Source organism: Drosophila nasuta, chromosome 2R, assembly GCF_023558535.2.
Source record: "Drosophila nasuta strain 15112-1781.00 chromosome 2R, ASM2355853v1, whole genome shotgun sequence".
NCBI lineage: Eukaryota > Metazoa > Arthropoda > Insecta > Diptera > Drosophilidae > Drosophila > Drosophila nasuta.
In genome coordinates, this window is record NC_083456.1 from 33,848,399 (window position 1) to 33,875,919 (window position 27,521).

The following is a 27,521-nucleotide window of genomic DNA, read 5'->3' on the forward strand; positions in this document are numbered from 1 at the left end:
AAAGCTAATTAAGCTGAAAAACATATAATTGCAAAAAAATGCATATTTCATTAATAGAATGGGTTAATTACTGCAAACAACTGTAAGCCGTTATTCGAAAAGTGGTTTAAAAAAATGTTAGTTTACCTGTAACTTGCATTCGAGATGTTTCAATTTTTGACATTGCTATTCTGCGAGCTACTTATTTTATTTCACACGACAGTCGCTAGTCGTATGCAGCAAGGTTCCTTAAAAGTATCAGAAAAACCTATGGTCAGCCAAAGATCTTCCAGTTTTTCAGGGTCAGGTGTAATTCAAATTTCTCTAAAAACTCGCGATAATGTGGAATATTATGGGTGTGTTGGTATGGGAACACCTCCCCAAATCTTCAATGTGCTATTTGACACCGGCTCAGCAAACACGTGGCTTCCTTCTAGCAACTGTCTTACTATCAATTCCGCTTGTCAGCTACATAGTCGTTACAATGCAAACATGTCCTCAAGCCATAGAAGAATTGGCCGTAACTTCACTTCTGTCTATGGAAACGGGAATGTAAGTGGCTACCTTTCTCAGGACACATTACTATTGGATGGTGTTGAGCTATCTGGCTTAATTTTTGGCGAAACATTGCTACATTATCAGCCAACGTTTGTCAACACGAAATTTGATGGCATTGTCGGATTAGGCTTTGGCCAGCTTGCCTGGAAAGATTCAATCCCCTTCTTTCAACTTCTCTGTCAACAGAACCATATCAAAAAATGTCTGTTTTCGGTTTATCTAAGGCGAACGACTGGGGACAACTACGGTGGAAATATCAAATTTGGAACGATCGATGCTGATAAATACAAAGGGGTACTTCACTACGTATCACTTCTGGATACTGGATACTGGCAGTTTAAGATGTCTGGTGTATTTGTGGGAAGCAAGCAAATCGAGGATAACGTGAATGCTATTTTAGACACGGGGACATCGCTAATTTTGGTACCGCATCGAGTCTTTGACAAGTTACATGAAGCCATTGGTGCTAAGGTAGAAAACAATAGTTATGTACTGAGTTGTGAACGAACCCAATTACCAAAGGTTGACCTCCGTATTGGGGGAAAAATTTATTCGATTAGTTCTATAAACTATATTGTTGAATTGGGAACTTTAAATACAAAGATGTGCACAAGCGCTTTTATACCAGTTTCTTTAGATTTCTGGGTACTTGGCAATATCTTCCTAACACTATTCTATAGTGTTTATGATGCGGAAAATAAACGTATTGGGTTGGCCGAAGTCGTGGGAGAATCAAATTGAAATATTAATCGCCATGGAAATAATCTGTGTTATTATATATAAGTTAATAAAATAATTGTAATTACATACATTTACTATTATTTTTATTATATATCATAAAATATTTGGATCATTGTATACACAAATTACCCATTTTTTGTATATGTTAGATATTTCTTAGAATCTCTAAAATTCAAAATATGTATGCTACAATTGATAAGACAAGTTAATACACTTATTTGATATAAATCGGTGAATGACTTAATACTAACCACTTAGCACAGCTACTCATTGCTTTTAGTTATAATCTGAAATCTGCATACTTTTTGACGCCTGATGCCCGGTTATGCGGGAATATATTTCCAAGAAGCTTTACAAAATGTGACGTATGCCGTTGGAATTTACAAAAATGATTAACATCTTCAAATAATTTTAAAATACGCAGTTCAGTAATGTTAATGAACTTATTTGATAAAATCAGTGAATGACCTATTAACCACTTAGAAATACTACTCTTTGCTTTTAGTTGCAATCTAAAATCTGTTTACATTTAACGCGTACTGACTGAAAGGTTTAGAAGGAGCAAATATCTAAAGAGTCAAAAGGGTTTCATTTGTTTTGAAAATTAAAAATATATAAACATTATAGTCAACGAGACAGCATGACTTTGAAACCTTAATTTGCCTCAAATATGTAGTATAGGATAACCATTAGCCATCAACGGATTAATTTAATTGAATTACTTTTAAAATGTGAATGTGTAATAATGGGTTTAATATATATGATTAATTATTACTTTATTATTTTGGACAAATAAATAATGGTTTCCATGTCAATCAAATGTATAATCAACAATGTAAAATCAGTGGAAAAGCGAAAACAGTTTACAAATCATTTGGAGTCTCAACTATAAAAGTGTTGTATTTCGACTGGATGAACATCATTAGATTAACCATATCGGAATTTAACACTAATACTAAAAATGGCATTCTCCCATGTGTTTGTGCTAAGTTGTCTCTTATATGGAGTTGTGGCTCATCGTCCAGCTCCGTCGTATCCGTTAGCGACTGGCAAGGCACCTGCCGCGATCAAAGGCAGTGGTTCTGTCCCTGCGAATTCCTATTTACCTCCGCCTAAGGAAATAGGATCTACTGGATCAAAGTACACTGCCCAGCGCACAACTGCAACTGTCAATGCTGCTAGACCAGCTGTTGGCCAAGCCACAAGCTCAGGACTTTCACCTTCCAATTCACCCTCAACTAAGGGTTTGGCTGGTGTCCGTCCAGCTACCCGACATGGGTCACATGGATCATCTGTTCCAAGATTAACTAAGCAGAAACCAATTGCGTCAGTAGCAGGACCCAACGTAATTTCAGGATCCGCAGCTGCAGCAGGTCGACCAATTAAAAGCGGACGTCCCACTCCCCAATATTCTGGTCGTGGTGTTTCACGACCAACTGCACAGAAGCCAATAGTCGGAGCACGGGCACCTAAAACAATTTCATCATCCGGTGCAGACCGCATAATCGCTAGCGGCCGTAAACAAAATGCCAAGAGAATTGGAGTTTCAGCAGCTCCTGGCCGTCGGACTGTAGGGGCACATGCTCCCTATTAAATGTTTTGTGTAATCGAATTTGCAGCTATCATTGAATCATCGACCTCAGCACTTAATTTTGAATATGAATCTAAAAAGCATTATTATTTTTCTTGTACGTTAAAATAAACTTCAATCACACTGTCTTATAATTAAATTGTTTTTGTAACCCAATTTTGTTATTCCGAGATTTGTAATCAGAGCTAATACATCTAGTAGACTTTTACCCCTTATTCGATATCTTTCATATGATCACAATCAAATTTTATTCTTATGTATCCCAAAATAAAACACTTTTGTTTTGCGAGAATTAAAATTCGGTACTTAAAAGTCTAACAAAAAAATGTAAACCTCCAGCTCCTAAAACTTTGTTCAGAGAGATGGATTGGTATTCATACGGATAGATAAAGGGCAACATTTAATCCTTTCAACTTTGTGGTGGATTAGTACATAATACGGCAATGTATTTTAAGTTACTAAAGTAGTTTAATCTGCTTATACGCAAAAATAATGTTTTTAAATATATTTTTAAATTATTTATAATATTTCGTTTGTTGAAGTCGAAGTAGTTAAAAGCAGAGATCTCGGGTCGCATAAAGTATTTATTTACTATATATGTATATAAAGTAATAATAAATATTTATAGTAGTATAGTATACATATGTATCTTTATTTATATAGCAAAAAAAGTCATTTCCATAAAATATATATGTAATTTTGAATGTAGTATTATATTTATGTACCACATATAGACTTCGGAATACTTCATTATTTTTTCGGAATATAGATGTGGTGAAAATATGATTGTAGAGAAAATGGGTGAGGGTATCTTACAGTCGAGCACACTCGACTTTCGGCTTTCCTGCTTGTTTTGCAAAGTTTGTAACGAATGGGTATGACCTCATTATTATACAAAATATTAATAATATTTAATGTAATTAACAAATGTGTATGACCTCATTATTATACAAAGTTTGTGTTTTTTTGGAATGCAGGCATTCTAATTAAATTCCATTCCGATTTAACTTATAATAAAACAATTTAATATCAGTCGAAGAACGTAATAGCTTGAGATTCTGGAGATTCAACTATAAAAGTGCTGAAATTCAACTGAAACATCATCATTTGTCAAGAAAGCAACCTTTAAGTCAATTCTTGATCTTAATACGATACTTAAAATGGCAATTTCCTACGTCCTTTTGCTGAGTTGTATTGTATATATAGTTGGCGCTCATCCTCCAGCTTCCTCGAACCTTTCATCAGGCGGAGCTATAAGTCTTCCTTCTTCTAAAGGGTCTGTAGCTGGACCAGCCATTTCCTATGTACCTCCATCTAAGGAAGCTGGTCGAGCTTCTGGACCTGCTAGATCTGCCAACCTAGGTGTTAACCAAGTTACGGTGTCAGCGTCAGCATCTACCAATTTATCATTAACGGAGAGTGTTGTTGGTGTCCGTTCATCTGCACCCGCACCCGCACCTCGACGCGCTGCTCCGAAACCTATTTCTTCATCCACAGTGGGAGTAGGTCGTCCAATAAAAAGCGGACGTCCAGCTGCCTTAGCGACCGCACCTGCTGTTCCAAGATCAACTCTTCAGAAGCCAATTGTCGCAGCTCGCCCAATCAAAAGCGGAAGACCTGTTTCAGGTGGAGCCTCTAGATCAATTTCATCATCGGGAGTCAGTCCACAGCGCAGAATTGTCAGCGGCAGCAAACAAAGTGTCAAAGAAGTGTCAATTTCAGCCGTAACTGGCCCTCGCACTGTTGGGACGAAAGCCCCATATTAAATGTTGTGATTAATGAAATTTGGAGTTTCATAACCGTTATAGATTTCGAATTCTTGACCCCTTCACCCAATTTTTAATATGCATCGAACATACTTAATTATTTGTCTTTTACTTTAATAAAATTTGGTATTCATACCTTTAATCAGTGAATATCTTAAACCATTTTTTTATTTTATATATACAGTATTTTGTATATATATAATATATATTTATTCCCTTTCTTGCCTATATTTAAAATTAAACGAATTGATGTTATTTGAAATAGACTCACGCATACCGTACAGAGAAACTGCAATTTTCACCCACCAATAAAAGAGTATTGAAAACTGACAATTTCATTTTGTTGTTTTTAATCTTAGCTTTTACCATATTGTCGAAGGTAAAATGAATCGCAGGTAAACTAAATTAAAATATTTTTATCAAACACAATGTGGTCATTGGTGCATATATTTAATAGTAAATAAAACTATATGTGATTCAGCATAGACTCGGGATACAGATAAACTGCAATTTTCAACCATCAATAAAATAACAACCCTGTAATTTTTCCTTTTTTTTTGTTTTTATTTTTTTATTTAACAAGTTTAGCTTTTTATATTTGTGGAAAGTATAATGACCAAAGCTACTTGTAGTTAAGAAACTACACCATCGAAATAAAAAAAAACGAAAAAAACAATGAATAGCAGGAAGCACCAAGCAAAGTCAACAAAAATATTTATATCAGTAAACAATGCTGGCACTAGTATAAATAAAGGAAAATCCCATTCAACTTTTCAAGAATAATGGAAAACTTTATGTTACACTAAATTTTGATCCCAATTTCTTGGCTTTAAACTGTTGATTTGGTAGAGAAGAACACTAGACTAATAAGTAATAATTGGCTACTTATTAATCATTATTAATAAGTATCATTTTCACATAAATATATACTTTTAATTTGCAATATAAAAAATGTAATAGACTATTTTTAGATATGTTGGTTGAGGTAAAATTTGTGGTGTAACAACAGGCCCAGGATTTTGGACCACAGGACGGTTAACAACAACAGCTGGTTTGAAGGGTGATAAATAGTTAGTTAGATAATATATATTTAATATTGAGTGCAGTACTATATTTATGTACCACATATAGACTTCGGTATACTTCATTATTTTTTCGGAATACAGATGTGGTGAAAATATGGTTGTAGAAAAAATGGGTGAGGATATCTTACAGTCGAGCACACTGGACTGTAGCTTTCTTACTTGTTTTTTAAAGTTTGTAATTGTAACGAATGGGTATGACCTCATTATTATACAAAATATTAATATTATCTAATTATCTAATTAACTAATGTATATGACCTCATTATTGTATGTGTTTTTTTTGAATGCAGGCATTCTAATTAAATTCCATTCCGATTTAATTTATAATAAAACAATTTAATATCAGTCGAAGAACGTAATAGCTTGAGATTCTGAAGATTCAACTATAAAAGTGCTTAAATTCAACTGAAACATCATCATTTGTCAAGAAAGCAGCCTTTAAGTCAATTCTTGATCTTAATACGATACTAAAAATGGCAATTTCCTACGTCCTTTTGCTGAGTTGTATTGTATATATAGTTGGCGCTCATCCTCCAGCTTCCTCGAACCTTTCATCAGGCGGAGCTATAAGTCGTCCTTCTTCTAAAGGGTCTGTAGCTGGACCAGCCATTTCCTATGTACCTCCATCTAAGGAAGCTGGTCGAGCTTCTGGACCTGCTAGATCTGCCAACCTAGGTGTTAACCAAGTTACGGTGTCAGCGTCAGCATCTACCAATTTATCATTAACGAAGAGTGTGGTTGGTGTCGCCGCACCCGCACCCGCACCTCGACGCGCTGCTCCGAAACCTATTTCTTCATCCACAGTGGGAGTAGGTCGTCCAATAAAAAGCGGACGTCCAGCTGCCCCGTATCCAAGATCGACTGTACAGAAACCAATTGCCGCAGGAGTAGGACCGAAACCACTTTCTGCATCCGTAGTCGGATCAGGTCGACCAATCAAAGGCGGACGTCCAGCTGCCTTAGCGGCCGCACCTGCTGTTCCAAGATCAACTCTTCAGAAGCCAATTGTCGCAGCTCGCCCAATCAAAAGCGGTGTTTCAGGTGGAGTCTCTAGATCAATTTCATCATCGGGAGTCAGTCCACAGCGCAGAATTGTCAGCGGCAGCAAACAAAGTGTCAAAGAAGTGTCAGTTTCAGCCGTAACTGGCCCTCGCACTGTTGGGACGAAAGCCCCATATTAAATGTTGTGATTAATGAAATTTGGAGTTTCATAACCGTTGTAGATTTCGAATTCTTGACCCCTTCACCCAATTTTTAATATGCATCGAACATACTTAATTATTTGTCTTTTACTTTAATAAAATTTGGTATTCATACCTTTAATCAGTGATTATCTTAAACAATTTGTTTATTTAATATATACATTATTTTGTATATATATAATATATATTTATTCTTTTTTCTTGCCTATATTTAAAATTAAACGAATCACGCATACCGTACAGAGAAACTGCAAATTTCACCCCCCAATAAAAGAGTATTGAAAACTAACAATTTCATTTTGTATTTTTTAATCTTAGCTTTTGCCATATTGTCGAAGGTAAAATGAATTACAGGCAAATCAAATTAAAATATTTTTATTGAAACACAATGTGGTCATTGGTGCATATATTTAATAGTAAATAAAACTATACTATATGTGATTCAGCATAGACTCGGGAAAACCTTACAGATAAACTGCAATTTTCAACCATCAATAATATAACAACCCTGTAATTTTTACTTTTTTTTTGTTTTTATTTTTTTATTTAACAAGTTTAGCTTTTTATATTTGTCGAAGGTATAATGACCAAAGCTACTTGTAGTTAAGAAAATAACAATGAATAGCAGGAAGCCCCAAGGCAAAGTCAACAAAAATATTTATATCAGAAAACAATGCTGGCGCTAGTACAAAATAGTATAAATAATGGAAAATCCCATTCAGACTGATAAGAAGCATCTTCAATATTATTTTAACTTTTCAAGAATAATGGGAAACTTTGTGTTACACTCAATTTTGATCCCAATTTGTTGGCTTTAAACTTTTAGTTGATTTGGTAGAGAAGAACACTAGACTAATAAGTAATAATTGGTTACTTATTAAATTATCGACGGAAAATTGTGTGTAATCGCTTTTACTCTGTCGTTGTTAGGTGAAATAAGATTTTTTTTACGAAAAAGTCATTATTTTATTTTTAAAACCTTCTGTTGCTCGTATCATTTTCACATAAATATAAACTTTTAATTTGCAGTATAAACAAGTAAGAAAGCTACAGTCGAGTGTGCTCGACTGTGAGATACCCGCTAAATATACCAAACGGTATATTTGTTATATCGATATAGTACCACATTCAAAATATACCATAGATGGCACAATATACCAGATTGTCGGCCAAAGCAACTAAAACCCCTAGTAAGTAGGCGTTTTTGCCCATACAAAAGTATTTCTTTAATAACTTCCACAATTTTTATCTGATCGTAACTCCAATTAAAGTACTTAGCTAGAGCTACAAAAATAAACTTTTCTTATTTTCAAAATTGTTTCAGTTTATGTTATTTTCAATGTAAGGAGTCTCGCACGGGACAAATTCCGTCATGGAATTACCCATATGTTTCCTATTAGAAATAAAATAAATACATTTAATTGTTCTACTTTATTTTATATCATTGAGCAGTGACGTCATTTATTAACACATCCAAATTACATTCGAAATGATTAGTAAGGAGCGCGGGATCCAACAGTGCGGGAGCCAGATTGAGCTGGTATTCCAATTTTGCCGATTGAGATTGGACGGGCTGACGGTGCGATGGGCAATGTAATTGGTTTGGCGGTAGTTGCTGCGGGAGTTGGTCGAGGTAAAATTTGTGGTATAACAACTGGCCCAGGACCTTGGACGACGGGACGGTTAACAACAACAGCTGGTTTGGAGGGTGGTAAATAGTTGGTCGCTGGAAGAGGCCCAGGACTTTGGACGACGGGACGGTTAACAACAACAGTTGGTTTGGAGGGTGGTAAATAGTTAATCGCTGGACCAGTGACTGGTGCTGGGTTTGTAGTTGGTGCTGAAACTACAGGTCCTTGAATAGCAGGACGTCCAGCTAATGCTCCACATACAAGGCAACCTAGCACTAGAACGAATGTAGCAGTCATTTTTTTGTATTAAAATTTAAAAAAAAAATGGAATTAATTCGTTGAAGCTTTTCGGACAACTGATATTTTTTCAGAATATTCACTACGCTTTTATAGGCCCACAAAAATCTAATTTATATCCTATTGAAATTTAATTATATCTAATAATTGTGCAACCGCATTAATAATTAGGTTGAATTCCTTTTACTCATAAATTATATGCAATTTCAACACTTAAATAATATTTTATCTTTTAAAAGGGTGGAAAGTACGTGTCTCAAGTATTTTTAGCAGATAAAATCTGTGGAGTTATTTGACCTCAAGCCAACGCATTCATACCTTTATTTGAAATAAAAGTAAATGTATTTACTTTATATTGGTGTATTATTATAGTATTTATTATTATATATAATCGGGTACTCTTATAAACAGATAACAGCTGTTTGCCAAAAAGTGTCCGCCAAATACAATTTTCAGGGTACTTTCGTTAAAAAAGCACTGGATCCGAATTTAAACCTAGCAGTTGGGCATAATTATATATAAATGGTTTAACAAAAATTATTAAGATTAATTGAGATAAGAAGAAAGTGTTTTTTAATGTTTGTTACGAAACTATAAATTCTCTGAGATTTGTATGAAAGGCATCAGTTATCTGCCAAGTATAAACAAAGTCATTTACAGAAACAAATAATAATTGAAATAATAAAAATGATTGCTAGATTCGTTCTTGTGCTAAGTTGCATTTTTTATGGAGCCGTTGCCCATCTTCCATCTTCTTCATACCTGCCGCCCGCTGGACTATGGGGTGGACATTATGGTCTCCAAGGTTCCTCCGTATCGGCACCAGTTATAAGAGACGTAGCAGTCTCTGGAGCAACTTCTTATTTGTCATCATCTAAAGGTATAGTAGGAAGCCGTTCAGGTGTTCTGTCCTCCGCATCTGTCGGCCTGAGCCCGAAACTACAACGATCATATGCTACAGGATCTCTTGCCAGTTCAATTCCATATTCTGTACAAGACGCATATCCCACAATTTTGAGCGGTCGCCAACAAATTAACCCCAAAATCAGAACTGCACTTTCTTCTGGTTCTCGCACTGTTGGTTCATACGCACCGTACTAAATGTGCTTATCAGAATTGTAATTATCATTTCGGCAATTATTGTAAATTCAATATAAGAAACATTGTATAAATAACTGGACTCTATGTCTATGTTTTCGCATTCTGATATGATCAAATAAACATTTATTGCAATAAATTTTAATATAAATGTGGAAATCGCTTTAATATACATATGCATGCATGTTATTTTTCCTGCAATCGATCATTTTGCTAATCAAATTATATGCATTAAATCAACTCCTTAGTTATAAAGTAAATTGAATTCTTTCCCGGACACAAATCAGAATCATAATTAAAGAACTATCATTTCATCACTTAAAACAACAATTTTTCTATTATAGCCATCGAGTAACAAATATTTTCGTGTCAATAAAATGAAGTTAACTTTTGAAAAGTGAACGCAATTGTACCCGATCTACAGGCTGTGAGTTGTAAATATCTTGAACATGTTAAGAATGCTTGCAAGGTTGACTACAGTGGTTTTGTCAGCTTTTCAGTGGTTTCAACTTAATTAAATCGACGCGAAGTGAGAGCTTATTTGGTACCATGACTTACTTCATAAATACTGTATGTACATAAATTAAAATTTTTTTAATCGTAGTGTACTCTTAAATGATTTAAAATTTTAATTATATAATATTAATTAAACAACCGTATTGTAAATATGCAAACTTCTTCAAGTAAGTGCATACATTTAAGATTGAAGAAAAAATTAAAATCACGAACTAGGTCAACAATGTTTGAATAAAAATAAAAATATCAGAATTCGGTAATAAAAGGAAAATTGTTACTGAAGAAGTTTCTGGTTTTTTTTTATTGATGAAGTGCAAATTCCATAGAACAATAGTTTAAATATATATGTTAACACGTTGGAAATTATTAATTAGTAAAAACTTTTCTACCGATATGAGTATTCTTATTTCTATTCATAAATCTTTTAAATGTAGATGACGAAAATGAGTACCCCAACATATCGCCAACAATACAAAATCAAAAGACTTAAGCAACAAACGGCTCAAAAGCACTAACACCATAACATTAAATCTCACCAAACCCACCACACTATACTCAACTCATGTTGATATGGCAATACTAGTTTACAGCTGAAAAAAAAATTGTACTCAAATACAACGACGTCATATTTAAAGCCAAACTCAAAGTTGAGCTCAGAGTTGCTTTGGCTATCTTCGTGCTTTTGTGTTAAGCATTTGATTTGCCGGTCTCTCTTTTAGCTGCTTGTTTGTTATGGCTTGCTATCGTATTCGCTGCCGCTCTTGCTGCCATTGTTGCTGCCGTTGTTGCTGCCGCTGTTGCTGCCGATGTCGCTGCGATGCTGACGTTGACGTTGCCACAACCATATGCCAGTCGCTAAGTTATTTGGTTTTGTGTGGCAGCATTGAGCCACAGATTTCAGTTATGTGTTGGATACACACCGTGTCAGCTCTGCTGTAAGCCATCAGCATTGTAAGCTTTTTTCAAAATGTACTAGACGACATATGTTCATCTCTTAAAAAGTTTAGTGAATAATGCGTAATTTCTTTAAACAAATTTGCATTTAATTGTTTTTTCAAAAGAAATGTGTATATAAAATTATTTGGGTTAAAAACACTTAATTAATAATCTAGACGGCAGCTGTGTGATTGGTCAAAGTGTGTCAGTGTGATGCTGCACCTTAGTTGGTCAACTAAATTACAAAATAATTAAGGCCAAGTCGAAAAATCATCATCGCACTCTGCGTGGGCTAATGCAACGTTGGACTGTTTTTAATTGGATTTCGCAGTATTTGGAGCGCAAATTATTTTTAGCAACGCATTTCAAGAAATCATTACCAACTACGACAATCAATAAGCAAGTAACGAAGTGCAACGTCAACAAAATGATTTTAAGGTATGTTATCTATTTCTATTTAAATATTTATTTTACTTATATTTTTTGTAGCGTGTACTCTAAAAACATTTAAGATTTTTAGTTATGTCAAACGATAATATGTGCGGTTAATAAGTTCCCCTTCGTGCAAGATTCTAGCGGCTTGCACGAACTCAATTCCTATCATACGAACCGATCGTTATGAAAACTTTCTGTTTACACTTAAATGTTTATTGTACACGTAAATTTGTGTCACTTGTTTGGCAAGTTCTTTGCTCCCATCAGAGAAATTTCTGTATGTCGAATTGTTTTGTTTAGTAAAAAAAACTTGCGCCATACGTGTAGTTTGATTGATGCATTAATATTTAGGTTGCATTGGTTGTACATGCGAGAATTCTAATTATATTGTGATGTATTGAATTCTTAAATGCAACTTTACAAATTTTGAATATTTAAGGAATTATGATAAAGTTACTTTGTTACCTAATAAATACTGCCAAATGGAAAAATGTATATAGCCGCAGATAAATAAGACTCTCTTGGCTATAAGCCTCATCTTATATATACCTCTGCGCATATGCGTATCTCTAGTATATAAAATAGTCAATCTGGGTCATAATTCACATTAATTTGTATGTTACCAGTGTCAAAAATTCTATAGGACCGTAACTGAACCGGCAGCAAGTTAATCAACAATAAAAATTGAATACCAGTGATAATAATATTGAGTTAACGCTTTGCTGTTAACAATCGAATTTCTTGTTATTATAATAATAATAATTTTATGATACTCCCCACAAATAAGGACATATCTTCGTTTGTAGTTTGAGTACGCCTTTATGGGGACATTAACATTGCAAAGTTCAAATTGTGTTACGCAATTGGTTGAGTGGTTGCCGCTGTTGAAATGAGTTTCATGTTTAACCTGTTCGTCTTCAAGCTGGCTTCAAATGTCTGCGCCTACGTCTACATTTGTTCACTTTACTTTCTCCTTAAATGTAGAAGACCAGCTCCAACAGACAAAAGTGTAAAAAGAAGTTGATTTCCTGCTGTAATTGTAGTGGTGGTCGTAGTGAATGACTGGACTCCACTAAAACTGGGCTGCATCTGCCGCGTGACTTGCTAGAGATCCGGTTTATGTGAAGTCCATAGGATAAAGATATAATTATGACTACATATAGAAAGCAAGTTAAATAGTTAATACTGACAATTGCAGTGATGGTATGTAAAGACCATTCATAGATTTACTATTGCATTTTGAATTGAATTTGTGTCAAGGCTAAAGTTCTTTGGTGTGCAGTTGCCTTTTTCTATTTTAGACACGTCTTTATACAATTCATGTTTTTTGTCAAACAGGTACTGTTGCGTAATCCACCAATCAAGGTTAAAGTTGTTGAGGCAATTACAAAGAATTGGGATTGAATCATTGGCTATACTTCAATATTCTGTACCAAAAAACCAAAATAATATATTGTACTTACTTATATAATTTCATCAATTGGTAATTCATTTTGTGTGTGTGTGTTGATCTTCAACATAAAAATTGTATCGAATTGTTTGTTCGGTTGGCGTTGATGAGCTTGAAGCACAATCGATTTTCAAAGTGAATGTTGATCTGCTTCAACATTTACCTTTCATGTACAAATTGTTTCCTTTCTGTGCACTAGGTAAACTTTTTGTTACTGATGATGCTCCATAATAAACATTAATTTCACCTACCCGAAATTGTATTGCTTTTATAACAGGCTGATGCCGTGTACTTTCACTATTATTATGCCATGTGCCTATTGGAACTGGGTTAAAAAAGGTTATACAGTTTTGTGCAAATGTAAATAAGTATGTCTCAAAAACTATACGAGGTTGACATGTACACTATATTTCAAATTTATAAAAATCATAAGTTTCGGTAAGTAATTTGCATATAACTTGAAAACATCAGAACCTCAACTAAAGATATTAATTAATTTCCTGAAATATAGTAGCAACTGATCCCACTTTTTTATGCACATATGTATGTATGTATGAAGATTAAGAAAAAATAACAAAGCCACTTGAATTGTGAGAGCCAAATTGTTCCAAATATCTTTAAACAATTGTTGAGCAGAGAAAACCAAATAGAAGGGAGAGGCGATAAGTTGTATAGTATATGATATCTGTTGGAAAAATTAGTGTAAAGCTGAGTTTAAATTTAAATAACATTGTTCGCACGTAGAGTGTGATGATGGTGTCAACACAATTATCACTGGAATGAACTTAGTACGTTTTTTTTTAGGAATTTTATTAAGCAAAAAAATAAAATTTTAATAAAGAGTAAATATGGTAAACCATATATACTTACCGTATTGCAGGTCTTCAAATCAGGTTTGTTGAAGGCAGAAAAAATTGTGTTTGAAAGAAATACGACAACAATAGAAGCAACAACGTAACTATTGTTCATTACAGATTCACATGGTGTAATCATGAAGAGTAAAATTTTCGATTTCAAAGAAATTATTATTTTTCTTTTTTTATATGGCCAATTTTATTGCGTAAAGATTACCATTATCTTGAACTATGAAATATTTGGCGGGTCTATTGTAAGAATTATTTCGTGACAAAAGATGATAATACTCTATTGATAGTACTGTACCATAAGTATTATATATTGTAATGTAAATTATTTTCATCGATAGGTAAATGACAGTATATTGATACATAGTCGAAGCATTTTCGAGTAAGTTGTTTAAGAGTTACATAAAGATTTCTGGCAAAAGTCTCCAAAAAAATAATTGACTCTTGGGCAGGTGTAAAACGTAAAGTTGCGTGAATGTACAAAAATGTGGTTATATTTCGGTCTTAGTCCGGAGGACGTTGAGTATTTTCGACTATGCGTGAGCGCCTTTCATAAAAGCTGTCGCCCCGAAGGCGAGCAACAATTAATTGACTATGCACAGTGGGCTGCTGGTCTGCATGCATTTGAGTCTCGGTAACCTGAGTATATATATAAAATATTTACACACGCCAGGCGTTGCCAATTACTGCGTAGGTGTCATTAGCTGAATTCTATTTTTTTTGGCAATTTAAAAAAGTACAATACAATATGTATTGAAATTGAATTTATTTTATGAACAACCTTGATTTTAATTTGCGTATTTTTAAAAAAAGTATTTTTGGGAAAGGTGTCTACAATTCAAAAGTTGTGCAAGCACGATCTATATCATAAAGTAAGCGGCTGACACGCATTGCAATGGCCAAATGTAATAGGAGTGCCTCTGTTGATTTCAAATAACTTCTTATATATTGGAGTTTTCTTCGATTTGATCAGAATTTTACTTCCTAATCAATTAGATTATTAAAACTGCACCTAACAGCTCTTTTTAAATAAGAGACAACTATTGCACACTCTAAATCAAAAAGTCGTACGTTAATAAAAAATAGAAAGTGAAAGGATTTAAGTACGCGTTATTATACTCATACAATTGGCACCTAGGGTATTATGAACTGTGTTTGTGTTGTTATCTTAAAAAGATGCAACAAAGCAAGTCAAAAAAAACTTTCACTTATGTTTTATGTCATATGAGTACAATGAAAATAAATACCTATAAAAAGACATTAACATTTACTAACGAATATATTGTTTATCAATTTTTTATTTTTATAATTATTATTTTGATAAAGTTGTCTTTTTACATAATATTTTTAAGAAGATACTCGAGTTTGTCTTTGTATTTTTTGGATTCATTCTGCTTCTCTATATTCATTCTCTTCTCATTTTTCCATCTTCGAAAATGGGGTTTTATGTAGCATGACAATCTTCTTTAAAACTATTTACGATTATTATTTTTTTTGTAGAAATTACCCACTTACAAACTGGGCTTGTCATTTCAGCATTGGCGTAGGAATTTTAATTAAGGGTCAGCACGATGAAATTTCGATAATTATAATATGTTGGGATATTATAATATAATGTGTGAGCCACCCATCTTTCTGTTCTAAAAATTTGAAATATTCAGCCTCAAACTAATCAAAAGATATTGTTCAAGCATTGCAGCTATGTAGCTAATAACGTTTAGCCTGTGCACGGTGATCAAGTTATTTTTGTCATACTAAGTGCAAGTTTGCAGGTTGTACCACATAAGACAACCACTTTATAATAGAGAATATAATTATTTCTTATCTAGTTGGTATTCTAAGCACAATGAAATTTGATTTTAGAATATCTTTGATGTGCTTCCTGAGTGTCGCAGTGGCTCAATATCATCAGTTTGGAAATCAGCCTTCACTTGGCTCTGACTGTGCTTTACTGCTGGCTGGACCTGGACGTTCATCTGTTTACGACTACAATGTTAATTTATTTCGCGGCACGCTGTAAGTATGGTTTTAGTAGTAAACAAGAAAAAATAATTTTTGTAATTTTTAATATATCTGCATACTTGCCTGTTTTTGTGTCTATCAAAGTTAACTCTTTTTGCTGTTATAGTCCCTTAAATTTAGGAGCTTACACCTACAAGTGTGCGGAATCAAAATAACAAACATATATGAATATTTTATGGGTTTTCTAAAATTACAATTTTTTTCATTATTTTCAAATGAAAATTTCATACAATAAACAAAAATATAACTATACGATTTAGTCGTATTCGGCTCCAATAGTAATACTGACAGCTCCAGGCTGTACAAAAGTTTGATGATACCACCGGTTGGTGTCCAGAACGACTGCAATAATATTAGTTTACCTTACAATATTGGCAACATTTGCTTTCATTTTAACTTACTCATTTCTCCTTGTCGCACTATCACTTCAAAGCGAGCACAACGAAAATAGCACTCAGGTGGGGGAACCAGAACCCAGAGCTTACTGCCTGCCAATTGCGCTTGCCAGGAGGGTAATCGTACATTGTCAATCTGTTATATACCGATAAATAGTCATGTTTGTTTATTTGACATAATTTACATACATGCATTTGGGCACCCATTCCCGCTGTTCCCATAAATATCCAGTCTACTACATTGTTCTCTGAGTCTTCGGGTAGAAAATAGGGTTTGCTGTAGTGCTTGCGAAATTGATCAGTAGTCTCAGCATGACAATTGCTCCAGCCAAAGTACCAAGGAGCTTCTCCCATCACCGAATCGATTCGCGCTGGTGACATCTCTAAGGCTTCGTAGATATCCTGAAAGCCTGTTTTATATGGCAAAAACTGGCAGTGGCGCAAACGTTGTTTGCGTCTAGCTTTACGGTAGGCATTTTGAAAGTACCGAAAATTAAAGGTCTGCACGTGATACGTGATTAGAACATGCTTTCTTTTTAATAAATTTTACCCACCGTCGACGCTGTCCAGTTTTGTAATGCATCACTGACCACAATTGGTGCACCACTATATCCATAATATGATTTAAATTCAGAGGGGCTGAGTTTACTGACATATGGTATGCTCTTTATTTGGCTACAGAAATCACAATTCTCAGGTGGTCGAAACGCGTAGCTCAATGGGCGAATCAAAGACAAGGCACAACGCTAAGTATTAAAAGTATGGAAACAAATGTATTTAAGTTATCTAGGCCGTCTTTTTATATTGAAATGTTAGGGAAAGCTCAGTCTCAATAAAAGAAAAGTTAAAATTACTTACACGTCCTTGCAACTCAGAGTGATAGTATTTCAACGCGAATACTATCAGACCGAACAATAGTATAATTCTTCCCCAGTTAGTCAGGTTTTTAACATGATGCGAGGCCTTGCAGTTTTTAAGTTTCAGTTCCTTAATACTTGAACTTAAATGAGGTTGACTATTTTGTTCCAATATCTGTTTCAATCTGAGGCGCGTCTTTTCCATGTTGACTCGCCAAAGTCATGTAGCGAACTGCGCACAGAGTTACCAATGCGACGATTTCATTGCATGTACATTACAGTTTATGCAGTCGACTGTTAATAATTCAATTATCTGGTAAATCGCAAGCTGTGCGGGCGTGTTACTGGTTGCGACCAGATGCTCATGGCTGCTAAGTGAAAGGAACAAATTATTTCTTTTTTCTATTTTTATTATATTTGCTTATCTATGCCTTGCAGGAATCCTTATACCGGTGGACCAGGCACTTGTATTACTTATGACGCCATCAACGCAGCTTATATGGATGCTCGCAAGCGTATACGTAAGTAATAATTTGCCTGCAGATATTTTATATATGCATGTAATATTTCGATTTTACGATATCTTTTACACAGACGTTGCCCAACCAAAATCTGACTGGAAGCCCGAGGAGCTAGCTACCGTTGGTGAATTGTTACTCGACATATCTATACAATTGGCACGCACGTACGTAAGAGGGGCTTCAAAGTTGGGCTCAAATAATAAATTACACTGAACATCGCAACAACGTGGTTAAGAAATCGTACTAGTTCTGTTAAATGTTTGTACTTGCATCCTTATATGGAATCATTTTAGGCTTTGGTAAAGCGATTTGCGTTTGTCAATAGAAGATATCAAACTTTAGAAACTTAACTTAACTTTGATGGCAACCACTTGTACACTTTACATACTAAATATGATCTGAGACCTGTTTGGCTCTAAAACGTTGCACATCAAGCGACCAAGTGGTGCAACTATTTTTTGCTTTTGACGCAGATGTTATTCATTATTTGTGGTACTTCTTGTGTAAATATAAATAAATGTAAATAATGCAATTGCTTAAGATTGCAGCGTCATTAATAGTGAGCATGACTACCCAATACACAAAGTTTCAACGTTTGACTGGTTTAATCATAGAGATGGATATTTTTACATATGTTTTGCAAAATTAACCAACTCAATAGCTAAATTTGCAATCGATAACTTCTTGAACCCCTTAACAAAAGTCACTCATTTTTAATTGCTTTTGTTAGTAGTGTGGTAATTGTTGGAAATCGTATAATATATTGAATTATAATTGTGTAACGTGTAGATATGGCCTATCATATGAAGAAATCGAAAAAGGATTGCCTACAATTGATACCTCAAAAACGCTTATTCGTGAAGTCTGTCCACCGTTCTTTGCCGGAGTGGAGTGCCGCCCAGGAAAGTATCGACGATTCGACGGACTCTGCAATAACATTGAACATCCTACCTGGGGCGCCGCTAATGCTCCTTTCCAACGCCTAATTGGACCGCTATACGCAGATGGCATAAATGCTCCACGGATTTCGGTGACAGGTCGTGATTTACCCTTTTCTCGCGTTGTTTCCCGCACAATGCACCCAGATGATGGATATCACGATCACGCGGGTACAGTTATGGTCATTGCTTGGGGTCAATTTATGGATCACGACTTTACATTAACTGGCACACCCTTGGGTACGTTACGCAGCCATTTGATTTTAATGTTATATGGTAGAGTAAAGATTTTTTTCATAGACCCGATTAACCGTAATGATCCGGAGGAATGTTGCAAGCGAGCACTACATCTAAAACATCCATATTGCAATGAAATACGAATTCCTGACGATGATTACTTCTATCGCCTTTTCAATGTGAAGTGCATAGATTTTGTGCGAGGATTTCCTTCCCCCCGTCCAGGCTGTCGATTGGGTAATTACTAAAGTAAAACTTGTTAATTAAGTACTGTAGTTCCTCATATATTTCAACTTTTATTTAACAAATGTTGCACAATATTTGCTTTGCAGGGTCTAGACAGCAGTTTAATACTTTAACAGGCGTCATTGACGCCAACACTGTTTATGGTGTTAAGGAATCCTTTGCACGAAAACTTCGTACTGGATACGGTGGCCTGATGCGAATGAATCCTGTATTCCAAGAATATGGACTGAAAGATCTATTACCTTTAAAATTAGATATACCTGACGAAGGCTGCACTCGACCTAACAAAAGCATGTACTGCTTTGAAGGAGGCGAGATTCGAGTTAATGAGCAACTAGTCTTGACATGCATGCACACTTTAATGGCGCGTGAGCACAATCGTCTGGCCACAGGACTGGCTCACATTAATCAACACTGGGATGATGAAACACTTTTCCAGGAAGCGCGTCGTATTAATATTGCCATAGTACAACACATTACATTCAATGAATTTTTGCCTATTCTACTGGGAAAAGAGGTAATGGAGAAGTTTGGTTTGGTATTGCAGAAAGATGGTTATTGGGATGGATATGATTCTAAAGTGAATCCAGGAATTATTGATTCATTTGCTGGTGCGGCATTCCGTTTCGGGCATTCACTATTGCCGACAGCGGTCGAGCGCTGGTCTAAGGCACATAAATTTATTGCTTCAAAGCGTCTATCAGATTTAATTCGTCGGCCTTATGATTTGTATCGAGCTGGAGTTCTTGATGAATATTTTATGGGTCTAATGAATCAGGTGGCACAAGCCATGGATGACTCTATTACCCAGGAGGTTACCAATCACCTCTTTAAAAAGGAAGGTGCACGTTTCGGCATGGATTTGGTTTCATTCAATATGCAACGTGGTCGTGAGTTCGGCATTCCTGGGTATATGGAATTCCGTAAGTTCTGTGGATTGCCAACTTCCAATACATGGGATGAAATGTATGGCTCCATGCCAAATGAGACTGTTCTTCGCTATGGCAGCATTTTTGAGTAAGTTCGATTTAAATTAGCGTCTAAGATTTTCTTCTAATTCTAATGCTTTAGAAATCCTGCTGACATCGATTTGTGGTCCGGTGGTGTATCCGAAAAATCATTGCCTGGTTCCATGCTGGGTCCAACCTTTGCCTGTATTATTGCTACTCAAATGAGTTACATTCGTCGTGGCGACCGTTTTTTGGTATGAGTTGCCTAATCAGCCATCATCGTTTACACCCGAACAGCTGCAGGAGATACGCAAAGCTAAACTGTCCCGTTTAATTTGCGATAATACCGATTTGATTGATACAGTGCAGATATATCCTATGGTATTGCCAGACCATGAAATGTAAGTCCTTTTAATAATAATAGTAATACAAATATTTGACAATTGTTTTCATATAGAAATCCTCGTGTACCATGCAAGAGCGGCATTATAGCGTCCATTGATTTAAGCAAGTGGGCGGACTTGGGTAAGCATGGCCTAGACTCATCCCAATATGTAAGTAAAATTAAAAAAAAATGTTTTAAAATCGTTATAACATCACTTGTTTTCGTTTTCAGAATTACATTAATGAAATTCCCGATACAATTTTAAACTTTAGAAAGTAAAGGATGTTTGGATTATTGTTTTCGTTGCTTTTTTTAATTTTTACATTATCATGCTTTCCTTATTTCTTTACATTGTCCTATTTAATCTTCTTCTAGTCTTGCTATATTCATTTTCACTGTTAATTGACAGTCAGCTCCAACTTCACACTGCCATTCGAAATATAGATTTCCAACATTTCCATGCATTTCTATAATTTTTGTATATATGTATTATTTTAAAATAGCAGAAATACATCATAGGTTAATAAAGGTCAAATTATTCATTGTAAATTAAATACATGATGATTATTCCCCAATTAAATAAAATGTGAAAAATTATATGTGCTTTAAGTGCTAGTATTTATTTTCTACAGATTGTTAAAACTTCTTTGGTTACATGATCTTCAGCTTCATCAATTTAACAGGATAGATGTGTTTCGCAAAGTGACAGAAGGTTCAGTATTATAATGATTAATATAATCTTTTGGATGCGAATAAAATCGCAAGGTGCGAATTAAACTCGAAAAGCATTTACTCAAGGGCATTGAGGAATGGTGCTATGGATCCAATATCTTCACAATCAGGAATGGCCTTCCCTTTAAACTTTAGGCACGATTCGGCGCAAGTCTGTCCTTGGAAGTAATCACCAAACATTTTTTTACATTGCGCACAGTTGTTGAGACAAATCTGTATAAAATCAATTCCACTCATTGGATCTGTAACATTTTAATAAAATTAAAATTTAATCGTAGTAATGGTTTAAAAGGCTTACCGAATCTCTTTCCATAATGTCCAATGGAAGGGTATGTATCCCCTGTCTGCAGCAGGCAAGCAATTGTCATCGCCATACACAGCATCACCAGGATCTTATGTGTGCACATTCTAATGGTTATTAAATAAAAATCAATTATACAATTATACTATTGACGTGAAGCCGCGCAAAATTTGCGACTGTTGAGCGTCAAGTTTTATGTTGAAATAATTAAACTCTCGTTTGTCTTTTGGTTTTATATACGACCCAAACGAATGTGCAAAAGCTTAATAAAGTCAAGAATTGTGAAACAGCGGCAGCGACAACAACTACAAGACTGTTTCAAGCCGGTCTCAGTTAGTCTGAGAGTACATCAGATAAAATAAAAAAAAGTATCAATACAAATAAAGTAGCTCGGTAATTTATTTGGGGTCCTGCATATAAATTATATTTTGTGCATTAGAAATATTTATAGAGAGAAAAGATGATCTAATAAACGATTACTGGATTACAAGACAGTAATCAATATAGATATAAATAATATAGAACATAGATATTTAGAACTTTATTTAAAAAGGTAAATATTAAGAACTTACTAAAACAAATTATGTCTTTGGTATCAAGAGTAAAATCCCCGCTCCCAAGAACAATAGTTGATATAAAGAAAGTTAATATGTTTTTAGGAAATTTGTATGGAAAGTAACAGTAGGAAGTGTTAAGGAAACGAACTCAGCCGAGTGTAACAGATGTCATGCGCTTAAACTGTAATTAATGCAAATTTAATACGGCCAAGTGGTTGGTCGTCGGATAGGTCATTGATTAGTGGAGCTGTAACTGCAGCTAAAATTGTAAAACGTAGAATTAACTTGGATGGACAAGTCCAGAGACGCAAAAGCGGCTATAATAATAATTTATGTCCCAATAAAATGCGTGAAATTCTTTTGTCTCAACCGGACATAATATTGGCGTTGCCAGAGACTGGTTCTGGTTCGTCACCAATTCACGCTACAATCTCACTAAGCCTGGTAGTCTTTCGACTAAATTGCCTTTTTGTTTTGATTACACTCTTCTGAAATCTACTCGTAAACATTTTCAGTCAAAAGTTTTAGTAATGAGTATATTTATTATTCAATTTATATGTCGTGGGAAAAAATAAAATTATGATAATGTTATTCCATATAAATTATTCGATTTTTCAAGTAAATTGACAACACGCGCCAACCTCTTGAGTAATGTGAGTGCTAGACGAAATTAAACGTCACTGGGATTTTGTGGGCGTGATACTTGAACAACACCAGCTTATGTCTAATTAATTTGGTGACGTATACAAGCATTACTCAAAACTTACCGGTTGCTTTCGAGAGTTTCGCTGAGTTGTGGGTGTGAGCTTTTGGTATCTCAAATACGTCGACAATGGTTTTGTTTGCCGAGAACTGGTTTGACGGTGAGTGTTGTTAGAGTGCAGAGTTCTTGTTGTATTTATGTCTTGACAGTTGTCAGGGGCTCGCTGAGTTCGTACAAATTAATCACTCTATCTCAGCAACAAACAAATAATTCAATATATTTGCAAAAACTTACTTCCGCTCGCAGCAAGAGAAACAGCTACATTTCTTGAGTGGCTTTCACAGCGGTATACTGACTGGATGTTACTTATCCAGTTTAATTGCGTTTTTTTTTGTGATTTTTTTGCGGGATCAACAAAGAAGCGATTTAAATCAGGAAATGCGCCCCAATAGATAGCTCATAGTGTTTGAGTTTTACTGCAACTTTTTAATGTTTACAACTTCAAATCAAATATAGATTTACTGAGAGGTTTTAATATTCAATGCATTTTGTAAAAAGCCGATAGAACCCAATTTCTTCCAACTAATTAATTAAATTATTCTACCTGCTACCCAGAGGGTAGAAGGGTATTATCACTGCAGGAAATGTATGTATCAGGCAGAATTATATATTCGTGATCTGCCTTAACATTCAACACGATATAGTCGTTCGTCTCTCCGCATAGAACACTGGATCTCATAGACAGAGATAGAGATATAATTTGTTTCGACAGATATAATTTGTACTTGAAATTTTTGCACGCAGACCAATCCTTACCATGCCCACTTCCGACTCGGCAATACTATAAACCGAATTGCAAGTGTAATTTTGAAGCTAGAGCCGATTTTCAGTCCTTACAATAATAACTTAAGTATTTATAATTCCTAAATGTTTGGAACCATCAGATAGAATATTTTTATTTAAAAGTTATTTAGGAAATACTTTTATATGTCAAAACAATCATACTGTAATTTTGTCTTAGTTGCTTTGGCTGACCATCGGTATACTTTGTACTATATGGAAAATTTGTATATACAGTACAATATCGATATAACAAATATAACCTTCAGTATATTTTAATGTTTTTCGTAGTATTTTAGAAAATGTCTTAATTGAAAATTGTTGGCGGGTTTCTCATATTCGAGCACACTCGACTGTAGCTTTCTTACCGGTTACTTTTAGGTTGATATCATATTGAATGGTTGGCATAGTCATTTTTTATTCGAAATGATGGTTCAAATGGAAGCAGTGTACTGCTTGCGTTGGCAATATATTGATGTGGCAACACTGTTGGACCATATAATAGATTCAACAAATTCCAATAGATGGCGCCATACTACAATTATTTGTGGCGGTCTGGTATACATACATCAAAAACGATAGTCAGACTCTCTCTAACCGTCTTCTCGTTTGCATAATTAATGTTAATAAATACATTTAAAATTGGAAACAAGCAACATCTTATGTTTACCACAAATTTTATGCTCATTTAGTTGACGGATTTATTGAAAGTTATTAAGGATGGCTTACAGCAATATTGTTGATAATATTATGTAAAAGTATTCTTAAAAATTCAGTCATTTAATAACAAATATTATATTTATTATCTATAATTAAATTGTGCCAACAGAAATGCCTTCAAATACTCCCAACTCTTAATATGCTCACAATATGAAATCGTTGAAATGCAGGCAATTAAAAAATAACGACATAATTAAAAGCCACCCCGCAGTTATTTGAGAGTGCATCCATTGCACACGGAGAGCAACTTAAGTAGAAGCATTGTATGCAACGCTACGTTTTAAGAGTAATACGTGTTTGTTGTTTGACTTTGTCATAATCCGCAAAGGGAAAAAAAGCATACTAATGGAGCTGAGAACTCAAACACTTAAATTATGAAATATGTTTATTAGATATCATTAGGTTGGTCATCCTTTAAATGTAAATCGAAAACAAGTTCAATATCTAAAATTATGGAATTTTAAGTTTATCCTAAAATACATCCAAAACATTACGTGCTCGGCTCGGATTATTTAAATACTCTGGCTAAAGAAAATCTTGAAAATACTTAAAAAATGTAAGGTAACTTACCGTTTACCATATGCTTTAATGTAATATTTGATAATTGATTTGATAATTGCTATTGTATATATGTAAAAGAATAATTTTCTGCCGAAAATGTCGCCAAAATATTTTTTTAGTTTGAGTAAAGTTGAATCTAATTAGCATTTGACTTTGGAACACCTGTTTATTGCTGCGAAAAAATATTATCTGATTGTACAACGTTGTTAAATGGTTTTATGATGATTTCCCTTATGCAATCGGCATCTATGGATTTTAGTCCTATACAATTTTGTAAATGAATATCCAGGACTCTGACTTACCTAACGCAATCCTTAAATTATACGCAGTAGGGTTTCTCTTTTAGCGATTCAATTGTTTTAACTTGGTCGTGATTTCCATATTCGAGGGAATGGCCATATAGAGATCACCAATTTGTCGTATAGTTTTGCAAGCCAGACCTTTATCTAAGGCTTTTCTAATTATTTGATAGCATAGGCTAACTGGAAAGTCTGTTTTAACAGTAACATAATTTCCTAATTCATGAATAGATGTAGCTCTTGATGTCTCTTTCAAGCCAGTTAATATAAGTTCATAAGAAGTTTTTATAGTTTTGTCATAATATATTAAAGCCATATTATTGTAATATAAACAATTTGACGTTCTAAGCTAAGTATACTCTCCTCTACAACATTTTATATTAGTGAATTGAAAGCCTTTTCAATATTTTTACTTAATTCTATAATGAAGAAATTGTTGTTTATTACAATTTTCAGAGCATTTGAAAGAGCTAGCTAAAAAACTTCAAAGGAAAGTAATTGAACCATTTAAATGCATTCTTCCAGAGACTGCATGTTTATTAATTTTTCAAGTGACTGACTAAATGTTTTTAGAACAACCATTTGATATATTGATATTTAGAACAAATTTGATGCAGTTTATTGAGCATTTACACCTATAAACATAAGAATGTATACATATATATGTATATTTAATATTATACATCTTATTTTAATTAAAGTCTTTTTTCTTAGAATAACTGCGGCAAAATGTCCATTAAAATGATTTTGCTGATTTCATTTTTACATGTATAAAATGCAAATGAGCACACACATTAAACTCGCGACTAATCTTAAATATTGCACATCCAAATAAAGAAACATTTCCATAGTTTGTCGTTTCGTATGCTCGCATGTTCATACATATGTAACAAATATACTTATATACGTTTGAACGAGCATAGCCGCCGAGTGGTGGTGGTATATTAACACACGCACAGATACCAAAAATTGCAGCTCTGTTGCCACTACCAGTCTCTGTATACTGTTCAACTAAGCATATCGACATCAATAAATCATCCAATAATGTGCTGATGGTGATGCAGTGCAGAGCGCAAATGGCGCCACTTGCGGAAGCTGCATTATAGCAGGCGGAGCTATAAGTCTGTTGAGCTGACTGTCATGTCTTTTGCCAATTCCGGAGTTGTGTACGAACTACTGTTGTTAGCAGAGTGCTTTTCATATTGAAGAGACAAGTTTGAAGCTGAAGTCTCAATAGCTATGTATATGTGAGACTTTGGTACCCTTAAATTTGTATATTCACGTCAAAAATGTTATAGATTAAATTTGACTTTAATGCAGTTTGTCTGTATGTAAATGTGCCTATGAGTTTGAATGTGTACAGAATTATTTTCTCAATCAGTCTTTGTGTGACAGAAAATTAGAAACGCTTTTAGCTTTAGTAGCTATCATTTAAGGCCAAGGATTAACTTTATTGTTCTGTCATATAACACACATTTTCAAGTTAGCCAATCATAAAACTGAACTCAACTCCGACTATTTTAGTACATTCGAATTGCATTGATTTAATTGAAGACTTGAAGTGGTTTTGCCAGTGGACCAGATTCCATATTGAGCATCTCGGTGTTGACTATGTAAATTTAAGGCTATTCATGAAAATAAGAGTTCTTTGAAGGCAATCTATATGGTAAGATACATTATTATTCCTTCACATACATTTTTATACCCGGACATATAATACAAATGTTGGATTTTCAAAATCTGTTCAGGATTTTGTGAAATTATTAATGAAGATTTTATTAAATGGTACAACATCGCCGACAGAACCTATTAGATTAAAACTCGGTAGGAACCATTATTGTATATAGCAGCACATAATAAATTGTTACCACAGTTGTAAGTGGGCTAAACTTGCAATAATTCAAATAATCACGTCCCTTAGCATCAGAGACACTGCCACTGCAATTGCCGCAACCACATTGTGGTATTCACCCCCTTATCAACCTTTCCATTTGTCTGGCAATGCAAAAGCACTTTATTTAAGTGAGTCCCTCATGAATAGCAGATGGGCGACTTGTGAGCGGCTGGCTGAGTTGCTTGACTGTTTGAATGTGCAACACTTCTTTACAC

At 34.5% G+C, this 27,521-nt stretch overlaps 5 protein-coding genes across 7 annotated transcripts; 2 read left to right on the forward strand and 3 right to left on the reverse strand.

The window, feature by feature from the left end:
* Positions 1–99: 99 nt before the first annotated feature.
* LOC132786872 (cathepsin D) lies at positions 100–3,025 on the forward strand. The gene has a single exon (XM_060793583.1). The coding sequence runs from the start codon at positions 145–147 to the stop codon at positions 1,276–1,278; it is 1,134 nt and encodes a 377-aa protein (XP_060649566.1). The 5' UTR covers positions 100–144; the 3' UTR covers positions 1,279–3,025.
* A 5,309-nt stretch (positions 3,026–8,334) lies between these two features.
* On the reverse strand, positions 8,335–8,925 carry LOC132785987 (uncharacterized). The gene has a single exon (XM_060792347.1). It carries the CDS (start codon positions 8,848–8,850, stop codon positions 8,416–8,418), a length of 435 nt encoding a protein of 144 aa, XP_060648330.1. The 5' UTR covers positions 8,851–8,925; the 3' UTR covers positions 8,335–8,415.
* A 2,391-nt stretch (positions 8,926–11,316) lies between these two features.
* On the forward strand, positions 11,317–21,293 carry LOC132786040 (peroxidase). Its single transcript, XM_060792421.1, is given in 11 exon segments — positions 11,317–11,838; positions 16,012–16,164; positions 17,861–17,943; positions 18,017–18,107; positions 18,733–19,121; positions 19,182–19,355; positions 19,451–20,381; positions 20,436–20,562; positions 20,564–20,715; positions 20,772–20,868; positions 20,931–21,293. Coding segments are annotated over 11 exon segments (2,388 nt in total). The 5' UTR covers positions 11,317–11,695; the 3' UTR covers positions 20,979–21,293.
* On the reverse strand, positions 16,240–17,663 carry LOC132786042 (uncharacterized). The gene is made up of 5 exons (XM_060792423.1): positions 17,424–17,663; positions 17,120–17,311; positions 16,755–17,066; positions 16,572–16,701; positions 16,240–16,512 (listed from the first exon to the last, which is right to left on the reverse strand). The coding sequence occupies exons 1-5, from the start codon at positions 17,625–17,627 to the stop codon at positions 16,427–16,429; spliced, it is 924 nt and encodes a 307-aa protein (XP_060648406.1). The 5' UTR covers positions 17,628–17,663; the 3' UTR covers positions 16,240–16,426.
* Positions 21,277–25,777, reverse strand: LOC132786043 (eclosion hormone). Of its 3 annotated transcripts, XM_060792424.1 has the most exons (4): positions 25,416–25,777; positions 25,123–25,359; positions 21,730–21,839; positions 21,277–21,673 (listed from the first exon to the last, which is right to left on the reverse strand). In XM_060792424.1, exons 3-4 carry the CDS (start codon positions 21,836–21,838, stop codon positions 21,489–21,491), a joined length of 294 nt encoding a protein of 97 aa, XP_060648407.1. In that variant the 5' UTR covers position 21,839; positions 25,123–25,359; positions 25,416–25,777; the 3' UTR covers positions 21,277–21,488. The 3 variants fall into 3 exon arrangements, with proteins under 3 accessions (XP_060648407.1, XP_060648409.1, XP_060648408.1); XM_060792426.1 differs by lacking the exons at positions 25,123–25,359; positions 25,416–25,777 and adding an exon at positions 23,057–23,158; XM_060792425.1 differs by lacking the exons at positions 25,123–25,359; positions 25,416–25,777 and having other exon boundaries at positions 21,730–21,937.
* Between the last annotated feature and the right edge of the window lie 1,744 nt (positions 25,778–27,521).

Excerpts from the sequence above, each read along its gene's own strand:
- LOC132786872 (XM_060793583.1), top strand. The coding sequence starts at position 145 with ATGTTTCAATTTTTGACATTGCTATTCTGCGAGCTACTTATTTTATTT.
- LOC132785987 (XM_060792347.1), bottom strand. The coding sequence starts at position 8,850 with ATGACTGCTACATTCGTTCTAGTGCTAGGTTGCCTTGTATGTGGAGCA.
- LOC132786042 (XM_060792423.1), bottom strand. The coding sequence starts at position 17,627 with ATGGAAAAGACGCGCCTCAGATTGAAACAGATATTGGAACAAAATAGT. Across the intron at positions 17,067-17,119 it reads AAAACTGGACAGCGTCGACG|ACCTTTAATTTTCGGTACTT; the intron begins GTGGGTAAAATT and ends TATCACGTGCAG. Across the intron at positions 16,513-16,571 it reads AGTGCGACAAGGAGAAATGA|TCGTTCTGGACACCAACCGG; the intron begins GTAAGTTAAAAT and ends ATATTATTGCAG.
- LOC132786043 (XM_060792424.1), bottom strand. The coding sequence starts at position 21,838 with ATGTGCACACATAAGATCCTGGTGATGCTGTGTATGGCGATGACAATT. Across the intron at positions 21,674-21,729 it reads ACATTATGGAAAGAGATTCG|ATCCAATGAGTGGAATTGAT; the intron begins GTAAGCCTTTTA and ends AAAATGTTACAG.